The sequence below is a fragment of the Pieris brassicae genome, chromosome 9 (genome assembly GCF_905147105.1).
Source record: "Pieris brassicae chromosome 9, ilPieBrab1.1, whole genome shotgun sequence".
Lineage (NCBI taxonomy): Eukaryota > Metazoa > Arthropoda > Insecta > Lepidoptera > Pieridae > Pieris > Pieris brassicae.
Window position 1 is genome coordinate 7,562,683 of NC_059673.1, and position 25,684 is coordinate 7,588,366.

The 25,684-nt window shown below is 33.1% G+C and overlaps 2 protein-coding genes across 2 annotated transcripts in view; one reads left to right on the forward strand and one right to left on the reverse strand.

Moving 5' to 3' along the window:
• The first annotated feature begins 4,936 nt into the window (after window positions 1–4,936).
• Window positions 4,937–22,968, forward strand: LOC123714118 (protein brown-like). Its single transcript, XM_045668261.1, has 12 exons — window positions 4,937–5,009; window positions 7,582–7,702; window positions 9,295–9,343; window positions 9,976–10,156; window positions 10,421–10,570; window positions 11,068–11,303; window positions 13,319–13,462; window positions 14,457–14,562; window positions 15,403–15,627; window positions 18,993–19,128; window positions 19,494–19,700; window positions 22,796–22,968. The coding sequence occupies exons 1-12, from the start codon at window positions 4,995–4,997 to the stop codon at window positions 22,966–22,968; spliced, it is 1,743 nt and encodes a 580-aa protein (XP_045524217.1). The 5' UTR covers window positions 4,937–4,994.
• The window catches only part of LOC123714117 (protein scarlet-like), a 50,699-nt gene continuing 47,981 nt past the window's right edge, over window positions 22,967–25,684 (reverse strand). Inside the window, exon 12 of the mRNA XM_045668258.1 lies at window positions 22,967–24,783. Within this exon, the coding sequence (XP_045524214.1) occupies window positions 24,395–24,783 (389 nt within the window). The 3' untranslated portion in view covers window positions 22,967–24,394. The remainder of the gene's footprint in view (window positions 24,784–25,684) is intronic.

A 25,684-nucleotide genomic window follows, 5' to 3' on the forward strand; every position in this document is an offset into this window, starting at 1 on the left:
TCAATAATTTTTAACTTCAGAATCCAATCTTATGATCTATACAAGACTAATAAACCAATGTAGAAAAGTGTTTTAGTGCAATGCATGCAAAGTAAATATAAGAAATTCTTTGACACCATGATCATGGGCAGTTGTGTCAAATACTAAGGAAGGAATCATGAAACCTATTTCTTATGATTTGGATTTAAATCATAAAAAATACTGAATAAATTTAAAACGTAATAAGAAAAAGTTTTGGGAAATGAAACCACTTTGCTGAAATGAACTCCATTTCAGCTTTTAACATTTGAAAGGCTTTGAAAAGATTTACAGTACTAATTTCGCTATTCATAGCCGCATCAAAAACAAGTGATGGTAAATTATGGCACCGGGCGATGCTTGATTCCATATATTTATATTTCTAATAGTTTAAAAGATCGAATATTAGAAAAAATATTATAATACTTCAGAGTAGTGTTGCCCTAGTGGCTTCAGAGTGCGACTCTCACCTCTGAGGTCGTAGATTCGATCCCCGTCTGTTTACTAATAGACTTTCTTTCTAAATGAACATTTAATATTCGTTTGAACGGTGAAGGAAAACATCGTGAGGAAACCGACATGCCTTAGACCCAAAAGTGTGTCAGGCAAAGGAGGCTGCTTAGATTAGATTAGATTGAAAAATTATTATGAAATCATGATCAGCAGTTAACCCGCTAATGACAAAGCAACTGCTAAGCCTTAACAGAACTAATCTCAAAATAATGATAGGGACAATTACGGGCCATTGTCTCCTTAATAAATATCTTTTTCTCCTAAGCGCGACTGACATATGCAGAGGCTGTTTCAACGCAGAAGAATCAGTCACCCACGTAGTGCTGGAATGCGAGGCTGTGGCTAAACAACGTTCAGAAATCCTCGGAGCGACCTCACTGCTCCGAGAAGCCTGGGAAGTGCCCAGGAACTTCTGTGACTTCTGTGCCTCTGGAAGGAGCTAAGCTGGCTTAATTAGCTAGGACTTTACGCATAACTGGCCTAGTGAGAGTCCTAAGTGCTAAATCTGGGTCCTCCAACCAAACCATACCATAGGGTTCCAAATAAAATATTGGCGTATCTATAATATAATCTTATTTGATAAAATTTGTTTTTTACGTTATATTGCGCAATGCCGTTCCGAAAAATTTATTTAACGAGCCTTTATGTTTGGACCATAAACATAGGCTACGGAATTTTAATAGCTCTCAAGTCGGTTGAGGCACGTTATTTCGAATATCGAACCAAGGAAAGAGGGCTTTGTGGGTATGATCTTAAAATACAAAACTTTTCTTGCGCAACTAAATCAAATGCTTGTCTTTGATTTGAATCTTTTGTATTAATGACAACTAAGTAATAAAAAATAGACCAATGGTATCCTAAATGTATTGACCACAAAGACGACATATCTTAACGTTGGACTTTAAGATTAACTTATCATCACTGTAGGAGTTTTTTTTTTGTATTGTTTGCTGAATTTTACAAAACAAAGCAACTATGGCTGAATAGTTTTAGTAACTAGCTACGTTAAGTTAAGTAATCGGCCTTTTATGCCTGACACATGCTTTCGACGACCGTTTAGTTGCGATGTATTGCAAATATTATTACTTTTTCTAGACCAAGGCAAGGTACCTGATGTTAAGTTTTACCGCCACTCATGGACACTTTCAATCCCAGAGGGCTCGAGAGGCTATGTAATCTTGAAGGACTCTAACTGACCTCAAATTTGTTCGGAAATACTTCTAAAATACTTCAGTGGAGAGCTGGTGCCAAAACTGCCTTACTACTGTCTTCTGCGGAATTTCGTATTCTGCCTCGAAGTCCGATGATGAAACTTAACTCCTCTGATCACTCTCCATGATAAATGCGGTAGAAGATAAGGAGTGACCCCACATCTCCACGCAACGCTAAGGAATTAAGCCGCTCGGAAAGTCGTCGACGATTCGAATCGCTCTTCGTTAAATAGGATCAAGTGGAAGGCTGGTACTGGAGAAATAGTGCAGATAGACAGTAAGTCCAGCGTATAGCTGGGATTAAATTGAATAATCAGGCTTAGAGTTACTTAAAGTACATATAACATAATTATTTATTTGGGATTTCACACACATTCAAGGCCCCAGATTTTTGATATATGTATGTGTCACCGTTTATAATGTAATGGGGTTCAAATGGGAAAAACTACAAGATTGGTTCATTTATTGTAGTTATGTAAAACATCCATTATATAGATAAACATATAAAAATAATAATAAACTAATAAATAGATGCAATCTGATCCATATAGCGTTGTGGCCAATAGTGTATGATGTAGTGATGTTCCTTTAAATGTATGATAAAAATTCCCTGGACACTATGGCAGGGAAATAGAGTGTTATAAAAAAGAAGATGTTCCTAATAAAATTAATGATACAAAAATGTTTCTGTGAACTTTAACACCAATGCCGTACTATAAGTAGATTGTTTTAATTTGACGTGACCGCTAATGTACTTTCGCAGACTTTAGCGCTTATACAAAGTGGATCGTCTAGACTATTTATATAAAATCATCACTATTTTAACCTAAGTATATATATAACGGTTGAACGGAACTCGTAGGAGTTCGTAATTGCATTTTACATACCTTTAAGTTGAGAAGTATTACATTGAAGTACTCATCAGATCTCAGAGAAGTACTCTCATCAGAAGTGATACCCATAGTCACACATTACCAGAGGATTCGCAAGTGCGTAGCCTTTACAATTAAATTATATATCAACGTCCCTCGGTTTTATCGAAATGAGTTAAAATAAACTCAATATATTTTCCACACGAAAAAATTTCATCGTTAAACCGTGTCGGTATTTAAGTTATTTTTAAACAACTTTCGTTAGATAGCGGTTGTGAATAGGTCTTATTAAATTGTTAATGGTCTGTTGAATTTTCTTGTATGAATTTGTTGCTAAGCTAATTTTGTTACTAAGCTAGCTAAGCTATTTCACAGTTGAGTGAGCATAACCTTTACGTTACGTTGATGACTACTTAGTGAAATTTTACCAAACAATAGTGATAATAATAATCCAAAGTTAGAGTTAAAGTTATTTGGTCAATATTGTCAACAGACAAAACGGACAATGATGGACAATAATTGTATCCATTAGCAAAAGCATGCATGCTTGATCGGCATCGTGAGTTTTTTCCTGATTAAGTGATAAAGTTATAATAACAATAATAAAGCGTTTATTTGCCAAGATAGTGGTATAATTAGATCGATCAATTATAAATATTCGCACCATCAGCCATATATAAATAGGCTTACAAATTTCATATCAATGTCATATAATAACATTATTTTGATGTCAAAGTTAGTTAAGCAATTGGTGTCAATGGTCTAAATACTCGCCTACGCTATAAAGGCACCTTGCTTTTAAAAAAATACGTCTAGAATTTAAATAAAATGGTGTTAAATGATTATGAAAAGGGTGACGTAAGTTTTAAATTTCTAAACGATGTCTAGGACAGTTCTAGACTGCAGAAACTATTATTTTAAAATGTGTTTTTGAAAATTATTGAAATATAATATTCACAGTAACAATTCAGCTGCTTGCTTTCAGCGTTTCATAACCATAATTAAAAACCCATCGATAATAACATGGGGGGAAAATCTTTAGATTTAATTGAATACAACAGTTACACGTTGGTTAGCGATATCTTTTAATGTAGTTGAACTCATTTGACTCCATGCAAATAAAAGATAAAGATAACAATGTGAATTTAATCTGATTTAAGACAACAATAGAAGTTCACACAAAGGGCTTATTATGTGATATAAGAACATTAACAGTTCATTACGAACTATTTAATCAACTGGTCTTGTTATTAATTCCAATGGGAAAGAGATAACTTCAAAATGTAAATAATGTGTATAAATGAGCGATAGCAAATTCAAATTATAATCGAAGAATGGGACTTAAGGACCTAAAAGTAACAGCAACTTCTCAAAGTATTGATTGTGGCACTAAAAATCTCTTTATAACGTCCATTCTCTTAGGAATAAAACAAAGTGAAGATATTTTAAAAATCTTATCAACAAAAGAAGGTCCTGCAAGGAAAGAGCGTACCTATTCATAAAAGGCCAGCAACGCGCTGCAATCCTCCTGGCAATATGAGTTTTCAAAGGCTAGGTATCACTTGATTTCAGGAGAGCCTCCGGCCTGTATGTCCCCTTTTATATATATGAAAAAAAAAACTAAAATATTCCCAACTCCAAGTAGCTGTCACCAGCAACATGGATGATTTATTACGATCTATCATTAGTTGGCCAAAAAATTACAGCACTAAAGAAATTATAATAAAATTCTAATGGATCAATTATCTTATCAATGCGACCATTAAGAAAAAATATCAAAGACCACGATGGAGTAGAAGTATCATTATGAGTCTGTCATTATTTCCAAATGTAGATAAACATGATAAAGTCATGTCTCAACAAATAATTTATAACCTAGAAATGTTAGGAATATAACAGCATGACATGTGGCATATTATCAAAGACAATTAAAATAAAATTGTATGTGATATGAATTTCGACAATGAGGAACTACTGAGAAGTCCTTCTGAAGAAAAAAAACATAAATCAAAATGCATGTAGGTGCCAGATTTTGCGTCAGGAGACAAAGCTAGTTAGACAATAATGCGAAAACTACACGTTACTATAATTGTGATTATAAAAAACTCAAATGTTTATCTGATGTTATCCAAAATATTGTGGACACCTGGCAATTCTACTAATCCCTGCATTCAATAGGTTTTTTTTAATATTATTATTATTTATTTAGTAGTAACCAGCGAGAAATTATATTTTTATCTCAATAATAAAACTTATCTAGACTGACATACGAGATGTTTACCATTAGTAAACAATTATCTGTTTATAAAGCAGTCTCCTGCACATTCAGCTAAATACAACTTGTCTTAATATATTTTATGTGTTCATAGTTGGTGTTGTTATGGAACATTCAAAGGTAATTATTTATCACAAGTACTTATTTTAGGTGAATTATATAAGTATATAGAAATAGGAACATTTATGATATCAGTATAGATATAGTAGCCAATGTAAAAGTTTTTACACGTTTATTTAAAGTTCAATATTTTAAAACCAAAATAACTGAGTAGAACCTACTCTTTAATCTATTGGAACACGAAATGTTAAAAATTAGGATATGATTTAATAGTCGCTAGTTACATTCGCATTACAATAATAATTAGAATATTTGAAAAATAAGCTTTATGTATCATTTTTCTAAGACGACGAGGGCGACTCATTTGTTTAGTGATTATACGATCATATGAAAGGTTATGTGGCTGCACATTCATTTTAGAAAATAATTTATTTGAGGCGTGTTAATGTAGTATTCTAACGGTGAAAGTGTTTTTTTTTTTAAATCTGGTAGATAAAATTTTACCAACATTGAAATATTTAGACAAATTTTTTATCGTAAAAAGTCTTTAATGTTATTAGGCGAGTACCAACTAAACAAATAATTATAAAGTATCATGTATTTTCATTGGTACGTGTCAAAATCAGTTATTTAAGGCTCTTTATACATGTTATTATTATTTTAATAATTGTTTGGGTTAGAATTAGTGATCTATTTTACTAGTAAGTAAGATTATGATCTGTGAACCTAAAGTTTTTAGGGAAAAGTGTAGTAAGTTTATATGCCATATTATTCAAAACATAAGACGAAAGCCGCGAACTTTTTTTGAGTCAAAGATTTAAGATTTATCTTCTTCCGAAGAGCTAAGGATATAGAAACACCGATGTTAATGTTAAACCTTCAAAATAATAGCTAAAGTATTTCTTACTTATTCACAATCTTATACATCATTATCGCAGAAACGGAAATCGCCATAAACAGTTGCAATCAATTAAAATAATATTTTTTTATCTTGACACCTTATAAGTACTGTAGTTCAATATCATCGTTTCTACTGCAGTACTAGTTAAGAATAGTCTCAACATAATACTCTCTTTACGTCAAATTGTGTTCTAACTGTGATGATAAGGGACCTCACTTACAGCGGTGTAGTAAGACTGTTTTTGTTTTATGAATTGAATGTTTTTTTATTTGAAAATTCGTAAAAGGTGTGCAACTTATTATATACAAACAACCACTAACAATTATCTTAATACATCCAAAATTGTTCAAAACATTCAAAGAAACTTGCCTTTATATACCGAGGGACCGAGGGTCCCTACGTGCTCCACCACGATATATACAAAAAAAATATTATGCCATGGTTATAAAACTGTATAATCACCTTCCATGAAGTTATAGATGACTGCCATGTAATTCATTCAAGTGCAAGGTGATTAAATTTTTAAAGGCAAAGTGCCTTTATAGCGTAGGCGAGTATATGGACGATAGATTTGACATCGATTTTAAATAATTTTATCTTTGACATTATTTTAATAAGACATTGTTAAAATGTATATGACATTGGCATGCCTATTTATATATGGCTGATTGTGCGGATATTTTTAATTGATCTAACCACTGTATCATCTTGGCAAATAAACGATTATTATTCAATTTAGATGTTATGTTCTAAGACGCTTCATGTATAAGATACTTTATAATAAAGTTGTTAAGTAGGTCTATAAAAAGTCTAATAAAAAAGTTCAATGGAAAATAACCAACATCATTTGATACCAATTTACTATTGTTATGGTAACGCCTCGGTATGTTTGTTTTTAATCGAATTTTATTGCCCACAATGAATGATTTGAAGATGTTTGATTTTTAAACCACTTTTATTTGATGAAAGTTCTAAGTTGGTTCGTTTTTAATTAAATATAGGTTCAGTTAGTCAGTTAGGTAAATACCTGTGAAAACTTGTTTAAATTCTTTAATTTTTTTTGAAGTGAAACTTCTTTATCGGCGTTAGAAAAAAAAATACCGTTCTATTTTTCAGTTATGAGCCATCTTTTACTTGACCCTACTACATTTGATTCGAAGAGATTCAAAGCCAATAATAACACAAATATATAATTACGATAACAATGACAGTAATAATTCTAATAAAATCAATGAAATTCTGTATTGATCTTAATAGTAATAAGGTAAAATGAAATAATTGTATTATTTGTATCCATGTCTATGATAATAAAAGCCTTTTGTTAAACTTTATGTTATTTAACTTTATTTAACCAACTTCTGTAAAGTTGCATATAGTAGAAATCAAGAATAGAGACGTTTTTCGAAAAATAAAGTCATAAAGAAGTTTCACTTCTTACGTGTGTACACTAGTGAACACATCTTTATTTTCATATTTTTTTTGGAAACGAACTAGATTTTTGAAATAGATTCTGCAGTTTTATTTCAAAACAAGCTTACTTATATAATCCGCCTTATTTAACGGCGTAGGCTAAACAGCATATTATTGGTTACCATGGTTACAAAGTGTTTATTGTAAGAGTGGTAACAAATATGTAATTATCCGCGTTATAATAAAGAATTTTAAACTCATTTAATCACAGGCTGATGCTCATTCCTAAGCGGAATTGTATGTTTATTGTTTATATTACAGCTTAAAGAGGAAGAAAATGAAATAGTGATAAGAGTCAACAATCTTACCGTTTCAACAAGAGACCAAAAGTCTTGGTGGAGAAGAAAGGGAACTAGATCTAAAACAATTATTTTAAATAATGGTTAGTAATTCATTATATCGTAACAATATCAAAATTGACTATTTACCTATGTATTAGCGTAACTATATCTATATATTAGGTCCTTACATATGAAATTGGCGTACTTCGTACTGGCCACTTTAATCACGATGTTCTCCTCTTTGGTAAGGAATTCCAAATTCAAATTTGTACAGCTATTTACTCATGTATTTGTGCTTCAATCTTTGTGACCGTGATTCATTTGTTTTTTTCTGTTTGCGTCACTCATTTTACAAAATAGAAAACTTAAAGTATCGCATTATTTACGAGTACGAGTTCCGCCGTGGCACTAGTGCTGCGGAAACGACTCGAAGGGTGAATGATGTGTATGGCGGTCATGTTGCAAAAGAAAACACAGTTCGTTTTTGGTTCCAACGTTTTCGTTCTGGAAATTTCGACCTGCAGAACGAGCCCCGTGGACGGCCTGAGACCCAAGTTGATAATGAAGTATTGAAGGCTATTGTGGAAGCGGAGCCATCGGAAACCACGTCCGAGTTAGCTGCAGGTTGCGGTGTTAGTGATAAAACTGTTTTAATTCACTTGAAGCAAATTGGGAAGATTAAAAAGCTTGAAAAGTGTACAAAAGGGTAAAGGTACCCACCACCTCACGAATTGACGGAAGCAAACCGGCAAACGCGCGTCGACTGCTGCGTTACATTACTGAACCGGCACAATAATGAACTTATTTTAAACCGAATCATTACCTGTGATGAAAAATGGATTCTTTACGATAATTGGAAGCGCTCAGCGCAATGGTTGGATCCTGGCCAGCCAGCCAAATCCTACCCCAAGCGAATATTAACACCAAAAAAGTTACTTGTAAGCGTTTGGTGGACTAGTGCCGGTATTGTTCATTGCAGTTTTCTCAAATCTGGCCAGACTATTACGGCTGATGTCTATTGTCAGCAATTGCAAAACATGATGGAAAAGCTAGCGGCTAAACAACCTAGGCTGGTCAATCGCTCCACGCCACTGCTACTTCACGACAACGCTAGACCACACACTGCACAACAGACGGCTACCAAATTAGAAGAGCTTCAATTGGAATGTCTAAGACATCCTCCGTACTCCCCGGACCTTGCTCCAACAGATTACCATTTTTTTTCGAAATTTGGACAACTTCTTGCAAGGGAAAAAGTTATTAGTAAAGGGATCAATGAACTGCCTATGAGACGGCAAAAGTGCATAGAAAACAATGGTTCATACTTTGATTAATTAAATATATTATATTTAAAAATATTCGACTTTTTGTTCTCCCTACCTCCCATACAAAACGCCAATTTCATATATAAGGACCTAATATATAAGTTGTACTACTGGAAGAATCAATAATATTTGTTCTTAAATAAATAAATTTAAGAACCTTTTGTTCATCGTATTAGTGTAATTCAGGGAAGAGAAAATCGCTTGGTGCTCATTACGTCACGGGACTTTGTTAGACGAAGTTTATGAACAGTTCGACAGGCTCGACAAGCTTTTGTATGGGAAAAGTTCGCGTTTTTCGTATATTAACAAAGCTCTCAGCGACTACAACTAATTAATTTATTGGCGGGAGTAATAGCATGAATTTTTAGTTTCAGCATGTTTGAAAACTGGAGACTTAGTCGCAGTTATCGGCCCAAGGTAAGAATCTTATTTTAAATTTGCCTGACTATAACAATAATATAAAAATTCACGTGCACGTGTGTTAATAAAATTATAGTATGTGTTTCTAAATGTGACCTACGGCTTTTACGGCAGTGCCTATTATTAATTCAGAGCTTATCACTAAAGCCTTGAGTTATTTTTCTTTTTTGCAAAATATTAAATTATATTAATGAATGATAAAATATATAAAAAGAAGAAAATGTTTGAAATGTTTCTTTAATTTTTTTCCATTATCATAGTTATTATTGTAGTTTCGTATCAAACATCTGATAAGCCACATATAGTTTAATTCTGTGGAATAACCCATAATAATGATAACATCAGTATTTGATTGATGGGTCACTCGGTGACCTGACTTTTAAAACAAAACCTAAAATAATAAAAACAAATTGTTGTTTGTATTATATTATAGAATAATAATTAATGTTCATAACATTAAAAAAAAACCGTTAGTAACATATATTTTTAATCGTCATATTTAGATCTAAAAACTTCAAATATTTGGAACATTTTCTTACGATAAGCTCGTTTCACAAATACACTTATTAGTATAAATTTTATTTACTAATTAACAAATTGAACATAAATAATAAATATGGTGATTCCAGTGGCGCAGGAAAGACCACATTCCTTACATCTCTGGCTGGCAAATGTAACTTGATCTCTTCAGGCTCAATAGCAGTAAACAATACGGAGATCGTGAATATTCAGACAGGGTTGATCGAGTTGGTACCTCAATTCGATGTTTTCATGGATCACCTGACCGTGTCGGAACATTTGATTTTTATGGTGAGCTTTTACAAAAATATAGTATTACCTTAGCTTATTTAATATAAGTATATTATTTCATTAGCGTGCGACTCCCATCCCTGAGGTCGCTTCGAACCCTGTTTGTTCTATTATTTCTATGGGCGCATTTAAAGAAGCATCCTGATTCGAGAAACTCATGTCTTAGACCCAAAAAGTCGATGGCAGGCACAAAAGGCTGATCAACTACTTACCTATTAAGAAGTGGTCACGAGAAGGGTTATAATTTCTATGCTTATGTTTCAGACAGAAATGAAACTCGGGAGCGTGAAAGATGAAGAAAACAGAAATCATTTAACATTTCTAATTCATGAACTCAAATTAAAGGCACTAAAAAATAATACTATTCGTAGTCTATCAGGTGGTGAAAAGAGGTTATTATCCCTGGCAACATCCGTAAGTGTTGTTTTTCTATCAATTTAATAAACTTTATTACAAACCACATTCGATAACCCGTAACGGCATAATATATGATTTATTTATTAGAAGTTAGAATTACACCTACAATTCCGATTTCAATATACTAAATTACATTCATTACTATGTACGACTATACAATATCTATTCCCGGAATTACCTACTGGTTCCTAGATTAGCAAAGCCTCCAGGCAACCCCCGAAAGTTTGAAAAGCTTGTATTTTCAGTCAAATCTAGACCTTCTAACTTTTCAGTCACTCATTGAGAGTAAAATGATATGTTAGGGATTCGCCTAGTCGATCCTAGAAAAGACTGTCAGACTAGGTCAAACGTCCATATACATACATAATAAAGAATATACGTCGCAACATTACATCAGTGAATCCTCTATAAAGCTAAAACTGAGAGATTATGAATAGGAAAATATGTATGTAATAATACAATACAATCATTCACTTGGATGAAATTTGTTACAGTTAATATTAAGCCCGATAATTTTAATCTGCGACGAACCAACCACTGGTCTGGACAGCTACAACGCGTCCCTCGTAATCGGTGTTTTAAAAAAGCTTTCCCAAGGCAAAATAGTTATTTGTTCAGTCCACCAACCGTCTTCAGAACTCTTCAACGAGTTCAACTCAGTCTGTTTGATGTCTGAAGGAAATCTCGTCTTTTGTGGATGTCAGGTTGAATGCAAAAAACAATTTGAGAGGTAAGAAATCTTAATAAACATTCCATGCTTATTTATGTATAGTAGAGTTTTGTGCCTCGTTAAAAAATATATTACTGAACCGGATAACTTTAAGGTTACGTTCTTAATAAAATAAATTCTGTTTAAAATAATTATATATATTTCGGGGCTACCCTTACCACTTTACGAAATAAGTTTACGACTACAGACTCAAAATAATTACGTTGTGAAAAAATATTATTTTTAGATCTAAGGCTATCTATAAATAACACCTGTTATAAATCGATAATGGATGACGATGGTTTTAATTTGTCATTTTAACTTTGTGTTACATAGTTTAATCATTACTTAATTTTACATTGTACCGGTTCTACTCCTAATAAATCGTCAATTCGACGGATAAAGACAAATTATTTAAATTATCATATTTATTTAATATGCGACATAATTGACACGCGACCGGATACTGGGCGAGTTCCTAACGCTTCCTTGATGGTTTCTACATGATTTTTTATAATATCGTATAATAGAACCATCTGTTATCATTATGTACTTTGAATGTGATTTAGTTTTGTATTTTATTATAGAACAAATTTATTTAATTAGTTAACGCCCCATACGTTGTTCTATTCTTAATATGTGTCAAGTAGTCTTTACTTACTACCCAAAGCAGCGTTTTGTTTTGCTGGAAATCATCTGTATTAAAATCTGTTAAATTATAGGTTTAGTTGTCAATTAATATGCCGATTTCTTTAGATAAATTATAATTACCAAGATAGGTAAGTGATTAACGTACATACATTTTAACTGGATCATGGAATCGAGAAATATAAACATTATACCTAGTCTAGCCATAAATACTAAAAGGAAGTGAAATAAAAAAAAACCTTTTGAAAATAACATTTATTACTTTTACAGTGTATTACTTTAATACATAAATGTAAAACAATTTAAAATTTAAAACGCTTATTCGAAGTGGTCTCCATTGGCTGCAATACAGTCCTTTTAACATTGAGGAACATCAATAGAAGGACACACTCTCTTTCCATGGGAATATTCTTCACTGCCATTCCTACGGACTGTGTTAGGGACCCTTAATTGTCATGGCGTTTAGAGATTTGAGCATAAACACGGTCATATTGTTTGTTAGAATGTTGCTAATTGTAAAAAAATCTCATCCGTGAACAAAATTTTCTATGGGATTCTAGGATGCTATCTTCATCTCCGGAGATAAAATCATTTGCTTACGCACGGACTCTCTTCGAATTCTTTCCCTTACTACTTTGGCCACCTTTTTCGTACAAAAATTACGTGGACGGCTAGATATTTTCTGTCACAAACAGAGGAGGATTCGTTGTACCAATTAATAGCCCGGTTCACAAACATTTTACTAATATCAAGCGTATGGAGAGTTTTAAAAATGGCATTTTGCTCCATACCCACTTTGTGTAATGCAATCACAGCGATTTGGTTCTCTTTATCACCATACTCCATTTTAATATTGCAAAATATTATATATTTGTTTGTTATAGTTGATATGATGTTGGCGCCAAAATGAGAAAATCCAATGAACAATTATATAAAAATGACAGATTCTAAATTCAAATGTAATATTTTCAATGGTAACAGTATTTATGGCCAGACTAAGGGTCTGTTTCACAATGTACGGATAAGTTCTACATAAGTTCCAAATAAGCTATTTATTACTTGAATATTAATAATATTATTCACAAAACTATTGTTGCGTTTCACGACTGTCAGTTACCGCTATTCGTTACATAAAGACCGTCATAAGTCATGAGTCCGATGAAACGCGAAGTTTCTTATTCGGAACTTTTATCTTCCAAATAATTTATGTGTTGCATAGTTATTTGGTACTTTCCCCATTGTGAAACAAAAGCTAAATATATTAAATTGAACATATGTTCAATGGAGCATGCCGTAATCTAACTCCATGGGGCATAACATATACAGAGCCTACGAATCTTTAAATAATAATTAATAAGAATTTAACTAACTACAAAATGTGCTTTTAGGTTAAAACTTTACTGCCCAGTTAATTTTAACCCGGCCGAGTTTTACATACGTGCTATATCAAATGGTTCTGTTGAGTTCTTGGAAAATAACCAACAACCTTGTTTTAGAACCGGTTCATCACTGACATTGCCACAGATTAAAACGTAAGTCACTTTTATGGACATCGATTAAATAAACATTTTTTTATCCAACGGCACAAAACGAGCAGTGTTATTCTAGTATCAGTTTGATAGTCTCAGCCATCAGGTTGAAGGTTCGAATCCCGGCTGTCTACCAATGGACGTTCTGTCTATTGGTGCACTCACTCGTGCGGTGAAGAAATCATTGTGAGGAAAAAGCATGTCTTAGATACAAAAATCGTCGGCCTGTGTCAGGGGCAGATGGCTGACCTCCTTACTGATTAGAAGAAAAAATGATCACGAAACAGAAATTTGAGGTCCAGACCAAAAAGGTTCTACCACCACCTTTATTGGCACAAAACGATAGTAATGGTATGTCTTGGACTAGTTGCTATTTCATATGTTTATTAGCAAGGTGATCAGCTCCACTGTGCCAGCATTAGATCGTAACATTTGTGTCTAAGACATTCTGGTACTTTTTATATAGAACAGGAGGCAAACGGGCACGAGGCTGACCTGATGATAAGTGATACCACCGCCTATGGACACTCACATTGCCAGAAGGCTCGCAAGTGCGTTGCTGGCCTTTGAAGTCTTGATAGGCTCTTTTCTTGAAGGACCCTAGTCGAATTGGTTCGGAAATACTTAAGTGGGCAGCTGTTTCTCTGGTGGTGCTCGACAAAAACTGCCTTAAAAAACGCTTAGTTTTGGAACGACGGACATCGAGATATATGCTGCATAATCATGTGGTTCCTAATCCCGGAGGGAACTAAATGAATTAATGCAATTGAAAGAAATTCATCTCATGAGGCTTCTAGCATCAAGCCACAAATCGTGGACTTTACTAATACTGATTGCTTAAAGAAAATAAATGCATATACCCCAAGGCCATTTAGGAGATTACGTATGTGTTATACAGATAAATTATATTGTATCTCTCATTGAATAATATCCTAATTTCATTGAAATGCCATTGAAAACATTTGTATCATTCTTAAAAATCTTTGCTTTTTTGTAGATATCAAAGAAATTGGTTTAAACAGATACAGCTGTTGATTTGGAGGTCTTCTCTATCAATAAAGAGAGACCTTAAAGCTTATTTATTACAGTTATTTGTAAGTACGGTAAGTGCGTAAATTTTTATTAATTATTATTGGAAAACTTTAATGTTTGCTTGGCTGTGTTGTCTTTCATGGACGAATCGTAAGGGAACATGTTTAATCGTCCATAATATTGATTGAGGGAAAAAAATAAAAACAAACCCGACAACAAAAACATCAATTATTCAAATAATTAGCTTAGACTAAATTAAGCAGTCGACCGGAAATACGTAACCATTATGGCAGCAATAGCGTATACTTTATGTTCGCGAGTGTTTAACACAAAGGGCGAGATCAAATAAAAATAAAACATAAACATTTTATTAATTGGACGTTGGAGCGAGACTGGTCATAGATAAACTTTGTGTTGTTTTAGAGCCAGATAATAAGTGTATTTTAGGAAATACATGAATAATAATTTAAAAGAACGTGAGAGCCTCAACGCTAACCCAGATTTATGTGGTCAAAGTTTTTTTTGCTCACAGGGCAAGTACTAGCTGCCCCCGCGAACTTCGTTTCTCCTTAATGTGGTTTTAGTTAGCCTTAATACCGTGACACGAAAGAATAATTTCACTGTATTATCGCCACTATAATTTGAATCAGATTTACACTTCGGTCTAAGTAACACGTTGTTGGCTATGCTAACACCAAAAATTAAAAAAGTAGAAAATTGAATTTCACGATATTTCGTTTACTACAAAATAAATTTAATTTATGCTTTAGCCTCAATAACACGTGGTAATAATGATATTGAATTGTAGCTTATTCTAAAATTCTTCAGCTCCACCCCTGCAGCTCCCCCTTCGTTTTTTTGGCTTAGAAAGATATTAGAGCCACTCATTGCCATGTGTACGTTTTTTTCAGCTCATTTCCTCTATGATCATTGGAACCTGTTACGTCGGTATATCTGGAAGGACACAGCGAGGTGTTCAAGACTTAAAAGGCTTTCTATGGCTCATGGTCTCGGAAGTGTCATTTAGCCTATCCTATGTAGCGTTGTACGCATTCGAAGGGGACCTGAATCTATTTAAGCGGGAAGTGGGCGTGTATAGAACTTCAGCTTTCTATGTATGCAGGTTTTTGTGTTTGGTAAGTAATATTCAGGCCAGTGTTGGACTAGAGGATTTAACGTGTGACTCTCATCACGTGTGTGTGTGAAGGTCGTAGGTTCGATCCCCGGCAGTGCACCAATGGACTTTCTTTCTATGTGCGTATTTAACATTCGCTCGAACGGTGAAGGAAAACATCGTGAGGAAACCGGCTTGCCTTAGACCCAAAAGGTCGACGGCGTGCGCAGGCACAGAAGGCTGATCGCCTACTTGCCTATTAGATTAACAAATGATCAAGTAATAGGTATAGAAATCTCAGGCCCAGACCTCAGAAGGTTGTAACGCCATTGATTTATTTTATAAGTAATATTTGGAAAGAAAGAATAGGCATTAGAAAACAGCGTTTAATCAAGTCGCATCAATTTCCGATAAAACATTTCGTTGCGTCGGTGTTGATCGTTAATATTTAAACATATCTATGGTATTAATCTTAAAAAGGTGATTAATAACTGTGACTTAAGGACAAGACAACTAATTGATACCTATATAAACGTCAAATTTTTGACAAGCTTTAATCTAAATATAAAGTACAGATCATATTCATATTATAAATAGAATATCCCCCGACGAAGGGTATGAATAAAAAACACATTAAGCCGACCCATTTTTATCTCTCCAGTGAAGTTGATGCCTCAAGGGACAGTAGAGTGGTCATGCGAGAAAAAGATAAACTGATAAAGTGACCGAAAGAGGTTGTATTAAGTTAGACGTAGACGACAGTAAGACGAACAAATCAGCAAAAAATTGGTTTCAAACATATTTTTTCCGGCGAAGACCTTGCATATTTTTAACTAATGTAAAACATCTTTAGTTTTAGACAGATCGTAGACATCTGATAAGCGTTATTTAGACCTGTCAAAGTTTTCTCGATTATCATAATCTTGTGTAATAAAGAGACCCGTTTGGGAATTCGTACTTTCATAATTTTATGAATTAATTCAGAGTTTAAATAATGAATTAAATATATGGGAAGTACTAAAACGTCGCAAAATAAACTACGCTAATTAACGATTAAAATTATCTTAAATGGTTATAAGTTTTTGTAAAGATAGCTAGCAAATCTTAATTTGTATAATAAAATACATTTTAATATAAACACGCTAATACTTGCGAATGAACAGTAAACGATACAATCTTAAGATCGCGTAATGGTAGGAAGTCGTAGATGAAAATTGTTCTATATTATGTAAAGCAATAAAAAGTATAATCATCAAAAACATTTTCGGTAGTTATTTTTTTATTCCAATGTGAATTTAAAATTGTATTTATCTTATTTTTAACTTACCGACATACATATACTCAACGCTGAAGACACACTTGTGACACCTCTGGCTACACAGCCAAATTATCACGATTTCTCTGCCTATTTGTATTATGAGTCTCAATAATCTTTCTAACAAAATAACGTCTAATATTCAGTCAACATACTTGTAAATAACAATTACATGTATCCATCAAATCATAATTAAACACTACCTTGACATCCAATGATGATACTCAGCTACATGTATTAGTCCGGACAAATCCTCTGAACACTCTCTATCGTGAATGTGGTAGAAGATGCTTAGAGACCCCTCATATCTACGCAGCATCAAGGGATTAAGCCGGAAAGTGATTGGTCGTCGACGATTCGAATCGCTTTGCGTTGGATACGGTCAAGCGGAAGGAGCTAGTACTGGAGCTCACGCCCAGAGGTGACAACATCTATGTGTGGCTGAATTTGCTCTTTATGGAGTTTCGCCTTACTGAACACACCAAGCTTTCTAGAGGCCAATTTAGCCTTCCCTTCCAATTGACCACCCAGTATTCCGATGCTAGCTGAGGCTTTATGGAGAGTGTTTTCAAAGAGAGGGTTTACAAAGGGAGTTTTTTTAGCGTGTATTACGCAAGTCGATTTATTTATGCAGTCCCTACTTGAAGGATCTTATGTTATTACGTAGTTAGCTATCCTTTATAAGCTTCGAGATAAACTTATGGTACGCCGCATTTTTCCATGACTTGGCGGGGACAACGCCGTACTCTCCGTTGTCAATTAAACCGCGACAACCTTCGAGATCCATCATTCAAGCGTATCTGACAGAACATACAGAATTAAGAGATGTCAAATTTATAACAACCCTCATTGTGAGTTAGTTAAAAATAGGGGTTCTATTTACATATTTCATATTAACATCATAATATGAATCTTATAAAAATATATAATTCTAAAAACTAAACGCGTAATTAATTTCTCTAAAAAATCGCTAACACTATATATTAAAAGAATGTAGTTAATCTCTGTATTCAGGAAACGAACTTGGTGTCTGCTTATGAATTATGTGCCTAAATAATTATACCATAAACATTTAATATGTTTTGTTTCTGTCACATACGTACTTAGTTATATGTGTGTAAAATATCGTCTGTATTGCTCTTATTTTCAATGCATGAGAGTTTTCTACTGGAGTACCTGGACCGGTTTGCATGAATTTTTTGTATGAGTTGGGATGGCGTCCTGGATGGTTTAATTCACAAATCCGCCCGGAAGGAGTGGCTGCTGTTTATACTTTCATACCATGTTAAATATCCTAATCACTTGAAATATTATGCAGGACGTCTGTCGGGTCCGCTAGTACTAACATAATTTTAGAATTACGAATTCGCAGTAACTGTGAATCGCAATTTCAAATCAATTTTATTTAAGTATACTAAGTATAATAAAGACCACCAAACACTTAAGTTTCAATTTCTACAAGAACTCTAATCTTTATACTCATTAGAACCATTAAATACATAGTTATTAACTGACTAATAAATAACAATATTATGAAATATCTACACACAATCGTTCCTTAGTTATTCCAAGAAATTGTCTATGGTTTATTAATATGTCAGACATAATTAATTTTATAGACAAGTAATTGACATTTCTACACATGTTTCATTATTGTTATGCCTAGAATCAGTCAGGTAAAGGTGCTTGCTTATCTCCCTAGATCTGTAATATGGTTTAGTTTGTGCGATTTTCGAAAAATAAATAATTAATAATGTTACATTCACTAAATAACTTTAATAATAACGTTAGACTGCTGAGACTCTTAATGAGAATGAATAAGATCTTTGGTATTAACGAAATCTTTACTGGTTTGATACAGAATCAAAACTTCAATGTATTAGGGATTATGTCGCGTTATGTCTCGTTTCTTAACCTCGTCCTACGTCTAAGCTTTTTTTTAACATCTTGCTTGGGGCTAAAGAAATGTTTAACATCTAAATATATTTAAGTAATAATTAAATTTTCTTTATTGATTTATTTTTTTAAACTTCCTATTTATAGTATAATGGTATGACGTGGTTTTCTTTCAGTTGCCTAAGTGCCTAATATGGCCAATCGCGTATGTGTTGATAGTGACTTTGGCGGTTGAGTTACCGAACCATATTTTCACTGCCTTCAAGTTCTCCATTGCCCTCATCATCACAGCCATTGCGTCATCTGCCTATGGTTAGTTCTATTTTACATTATTTTTGACTGACATTTCTTGGGATTCTCTACCCTATGCCTTGGCACGAAGCATTAGTCCCGTATGATAAATACAATAAGACATACGGGAAAATGACTTCACACAATTTAACTTAAATTATTATTGTTGTTATATTTATAATAATGATAAAGAGGTAACGAGAATGAGGATCTTTTGTTACTTTTTAAAAGTAGTAGTTAGTAGAGTTAGTAATTAGCTTTAAGTATACATACGAGTACAAAATCTTTAAATAATCTCTTATTACCACAAATTATGCTTATTATGTAGTAAATACATGTAAAATTATTGTTTAAGAGTATTTTAAAAGTAAAATACTTTTTTGTAGGTCTCGGTATGGGTGCCCTCTTCACATCTACTGGTGTAATGGGTGACGTTATGCCCTGCGCTGATCTTCCACTCTTCATCATGTCGGGAGCCTTTATCCGTCTGTCGTCACTCCCAATATGGCTTCTGCCCTTGAAGTACATATCCCACTTTTATTATGGCATGGATGCTGTCAGCAATATTTATTGGAGACAGATTGATGCGATCGGTAAGTAACTCCAATTGAATTTTTAATTTTTATCAGCTGAGAAGTATTCGACTAAATGTATTTAATAAGAGTCTTTCTGAATCCAAAGTCGTATCGAAATAATTTGGACTACCGTCTAGAATACAAATTGAGGAACGTATTCTTTAAACAGAGAACAAATATAAATAAACAAATAAGAAACTCATCAAGGCTATTCATAATTAATTGTATATATTTATGTTATCACACAAAAGATCATACATTATTAATAATAAACGCATCTTCTAAGCATAATATATTTATTTATGTTAATAGATTTCCACACCTCGATACCTCTGATTTTTTATACGTCCTAGTAGAAAACGAGGTTTTAAGAATTATTTAGACGAATTCGTGAAGCATTTCGAATGACATATGTCCTTTAGCAGGCCATGTCCTCTGAAACTGACCATAATTTGAAGTCTGAAGGGTTGAGGTCTGGGCTATATGAGGGCCAGCGTTCAGCCCTTATAAAGTCCGGAACGTTGGTTTCAAGCCAGCCTTGGATAGTTCGTGCTTTGTGATCTCGTGGAGAATCCTGCTGGAAAGTCCACGGTATATTTTTAAAAAGTGTATAGGTTTCACAACATCTAAAAAAAATTGGTGTGGTGGTCTAAAAATAATTAAAAAGTTGAAAAAAAAGAAAAAGTTTTTATGTAACAGTATTTATGGCTAGACTAGTTAGTTTCGTCAATACTCACAAACGTCAATACTTTATTTTGAAGCTGTAGCTGTTAGCTTGAAGTATGTACTTTCTGTACACTTTTAATAGTAAACCAGCAGTTTTACATATATAAATCTATCGTTTACGATTAACCTTAAATCTAAACCTATGAAGCGGCTCTCACGATCATAACTTGTTAACTTTTTACAGTCAATTGGTTTTTTTTATTCCATAGTAAATTTACTTTAGTACATTTATTTGTGTAACAATAATTAGAGTTAATAATTAGGCTTACGTCAATTAGTAAAAAGCTGGAACCATACAAAACATTTCCTGTTTTTTGGGCGTTAAGATAATTATAATTTGTTGCAGATAAAAATTATGTACAAGATTAAATTTTGTTGGTTCTAATTATTTAAGACTAACCGGATGTAGCTATGTATAATGTAATGGCCAAGTTTATTGACTTTTCAAACGTATCAAATTAATATATAATTTGTGAGCTTTCTGTTTCGTATTTATATAATAAGTAGTCTGCCAAATGATAAAAAACATAACCATGGTGCTACAACCTCATAAGTCTGGGCCTCAAATGTATGTATCTGTTCCGTGATCATTTGTTTTTTTTAAAAGGCACGTAGTATATCAGCCTTCTGTGCCTAACACACGCCGTCGACTTTTTGAGTCTAATGTTGGTTATGTCACGATGTTTTCTTTCACCGTTGGAGCGATTGAACATCAGTGACAGAAAGTCCATTGTTGCCGGGGATTGAACCAAAGATGAGAGTTGCACGCTACTAGACCAACACCATGACATGTCATGATAAAACAATCATACTTTATTTCATTGAGAGTCGAACCGGCGACAGTGAGTAGAGAATTAAATATGGGATTTTTAAACTACAAACAATTAGTTTAATTAATTGATACACTCGAACTAATATTTAGTGTAAAAGTGTCGTAATTATACTTATTTTCTCGGCATACTGTTTATAAGAATATTATATACCTAATCTCATAGTTATTTACTCTTTTAATATTATGCCAACTGCCTGTGTAGCGTGGCTTATATAGCGTAGGTGGTACGTACTTAGCAAAAAATATTAAACTACCGTTAAAAAAAGACTGGATGAATAACTTTAGATATTTAAAATAATCATTTAATCGTGAATGGTCATCATTTTTCATCAAACACAGATTTATAAGAGATTTACTTTTATCACGAAGTCCCGAAAATATGCGATAAATAAGAAATAAAATGGCCCAGATAATTATAGTACACCAATTTCTTTGAGATAATAGGCAATATACACAAGGCTGAATAGAAAATTATTCTCTTAATACATAAGCAGTGCCCGCATCATTCATTAACTCTTGCGCAATGTTTGTATCATTTTGAAATGTAATAATTTATGTTGTCAACTAAGAGATACTTACAAAATATGGTAGGAAAAAAGGAATAGGTTTATATACTTGAAATATAAACATGTCTACACTTGTTAAGACTTTAGGAACTTGCTAATTGGCTGTTGTTTCTAATCTTTTGCAATAGTAATAATAATAAAAGCGCTACAATTCTATATGGGCCTGAGATTGGATCATTTTTTTATAGGCAAGTTGGTGATCAGTATTCGATACCCTGAAGCATGTCGTTTGGTTCATTACTTGATGATATCCTCACAATATTTGCCTTAACCATAAGAACATGCGTTAGTTGTGAAAATAAAAATCCACCAGCTTCACAGCCTTGATTTTTATGCACGGCATCAGGGGTAAAAACCCGCAAACTAAACCACTATGCCGAACTCCACTAATTTCGTGTAAACTAAATCTTTTGTTACTGTTATTTTTATTAAGGTTAAATAATAATTATGATTCAAGGCACGTAATAAATTGACGAAAAATTTGGGTCAGAAATAACTACGTAAACAAATAAATTAATTAATATGTAAATTATGTTCTGTAATAAAATTATATTTAAATTACATGATGTAACATTACATTTTTTATCAAATTCTTTGACACATTGAATAATTAATGACTATTTTTTAACTTACACATCACGCGCTTGGTTTTTTATACAGAACTAGACAGACGTTTGGCCAGTAACCCATTATGTTAAGTGACATGTGGCCTATTGGATGGCACGCCTATCCAGAAGATTGCTATTTAATTGCCGCTTAAATTAAACCATATTTCAGAAGGAAGATAGATGGAAGGGGGCAAGGACCTCCACTTCTTTGCTGTTTTTAAAAGAAACGACAAACCAAATCATGTAGTACGGCATGCTGTTATATGTTACGTTAGCGTTCCAAGTTCAAAAAAATATTTGTTTATGCATGCTTAAAATATCTATGAAAAAGTGTTATTGAAATTTAGAAACTTGATTGATAAATCGGATTTTTATTTACAGATTGTCCCACCAACTCCACATCAATTTGCCACAATGACGGTAATTCAGTACTAACAGAAAGTGGCTATTCAAACGACGAGAACTATTTAGGCTTCACATTCGTTACTGTGTTATGGAACCTTTTAGGTTACTACGGACTGAAAAGAGAAGAAAATAAAGGGTATATTTATTAAAAAGTATTTTATTTATAAAAGTATCGCAAAATGGGTTAACTAATGTAACACAGGTATAAAAAATTTGTACAATTGTTCTTCTTAAGACCCGACATTACTTAGCTAGATGTATGAAAATGAATACTTCTGGAGACCCCATTACCTAATCAAACGCGCGAAAATAAATACTTTGCGCAATTTCTTTAAAAATTCTTTACTAAACCTACTAATTACTTCCTAATGTACGTGATACACGAATCTATGTTTGAATAATTTTATGAATAAACATTAAATTTTAGAGAATTCGTCCCACACAATTAGCTCCAAAAGAGTAGCGATATTGTATATACACAAAAACTGGTATATTGTTCGCTTTTTACTTACCCTATCTGTCAAATTGTGTTTTGTATTGAAGAGACAGAAGTGGACTTTAATTAGAACGGTACAATAGAGTTGATTTATATTTCAAAATATATACCACTTCAGAAATGTACAACAAACTTCATACAACAACAAACTACATGAAACATGTAACAAACTTCGAATCGAATTTAGCTTGAATTATCCTTACTTAGCTTTGAAATTAAAAGACGTGTAATCGGAATCGTGAAACAATGAACATAGAATAAAGTCGGATATAGATACCGGCAACTGATTTACCAATCACGCGATCGACATGTCGCTCTCACGCCGCCGCCCCCGACCCAGTGATACCTAAAAATCGCTTCTGCGCAAACAAGGACATTTGTCCAACATGTTTGCCGGTATCTGAATAATACAGATAAAACATCATATTCCTTTAGTTTTAAAATAACTTTACGGCGTATGTTTCTATTATTTTCCATTTTTTGGTGGGAAAGACTGATGTTATTACAATATAATCATGAACATAAGCTATTGCATAGTCACTTTAACCAAAAGATTTGAGTGCAATTTAGTAAATTATTCAATTACGGCGCAACGAAGCTTCACAAAAACTTAATGACATTTCAACATGTAGCCCGTTCGTTCAACTATAGTTAAAATGTTCGTATAAAATTGGTATTTGTAGTTTGAACAATTTTATCGCTTTGTTTTGGGTATATTAATATTAAACATTGAATGATGACAATCATTAAAAGAAAAGAAAAATGCACAACTTTAAATTACAAAACTCAAAATTACTTGAACAATAAGTGTATTTGTCATTGCCTACTTATCTTTTTTAATAAGCTAATAATATGTAACTATACCCGAGAGTGGTGGAATCCCAGGAAAAATGCGTGTACCTCAACATTCCATGGACATATGAAATGTTAAGTATAAAAATTTATCTATTTGTATACATTACGACTAAAATTATTTTGGGTTAAAAATTTTGGCGTTTTAAAATAAGAACAGAAATGATATTAACCATAAAAGTGAGATTCGCCTCTCAGTACAGCGTAATCTCCTTGTGTAACAAGGCTTAGTAGACGGGGGTACCTCTACTTCTTCTTATAACCATAGTAAATGCTATAAAGTGATATGTCAGGTACATAGCAGCCAATCCTACACAATTCCTCCAAAAATGTTCTTCCGCGTAGCCGTATCTTCTTAACACGTCTGTACCAGTCTTGATGCAGGGGATGCCTGGAGCGGTAACGCACTTGATTTCAGTTATAGAGTCCCATTGCAGAATTGATACGCTCTCGGTGCCATAGTAAAAGGAAGAAATGTAGTGGACCCAAGCAAAATACTTGCTAACACTATTCAAGTTGAGGTAGATGCCAGAAAACATGATGCCGATCAGGTCAAATGGTACAGAGAAGAGTGCAGCGGTCTCTAGTTTATCGAAGGTTGCGGATAGAAATGAGCCTGAAAAGATTGAAAGATCTTATAAAAAGTGTTGATTTAGATATTGCTTTGAGGATTTTCCGTTGTTAAGAGGGATTTATTATCCAATTCTAGACAGTATAAGTGGTTTGTAGAAGTGGTTACATATTGTCCAAGATAAATTCATGTTGTATACTAATACTTTTTGCCTTTTCTTGGTATTTGTACACATATTAAGTACGCGAAGCTACCAATATAGACATAGTTTTAGTTACTAATTATATAAAAATGTGGACAATATGTAACCATCTTCATCTTCTTGTAATAATAAAAGACTTTCATAATGGCCATGTCTATAATCGTGTCACTTTTCATCATAAAGACCTATTTGTTTTTCGACAGTTTGTTTATTCTAAGATTTCTTAGTCATTAACTTTAGTGTAATAATATACTTTGGTACGTGTAATGGTCCTGAGAAATGGCATTTATATCTTCTAGAAATAGTGTCTAAGTATTTCACAAGAGGTTGCGTGCAGTTTCCGAGTTAAACCTTTAGTTTCGTGTTATTTGCAGCTGTTATTATCTTCCTACTATCATTAAGAGGACAAACATTTATATTTACTTTGCAAATAAATGGCACATGTTTATTTTTAGAATTTAAGCCTCCTAGCTGGCCTGTTGTATGAATATCATAATTATAAAGATTAACAAGATTTCAAGTCAAAAATAATATATTATTACTATATATTATTTTACGAGATTTAGGACTTTAAATAAAATACAATGCTTGCTAATGCAATGACTTGCTAAGAGGCGGTAAGCGGTTTTTCAAATAAGCTAGAAATGGGTTGTGTAAAACTAAAATTTATACTGAAAAAGAAGACAAAGAACGTAACGTACTTTAATTTCTACCCCTAATAAATAGAAAAATAGATACTCAGTT

Coding starts and splice junctions, on each gene's coding strand:
- LOC123714118 (XM_045668261.1), top strand. Junction 7,703..9,294: donor AACAATTATTTTAAATAATG/GTTAGTAATTCA, acceptor ATGAATTTTTAG/TTTCAGCATGTTTGAAAACT. Junction 15,628..18,992: donor TATGCAGGTTTTTGTGTTTG/GTAAGTAATATT, acceptor GTTTTCTTTCAG/TTGCCTAAGTGCCTAATATG.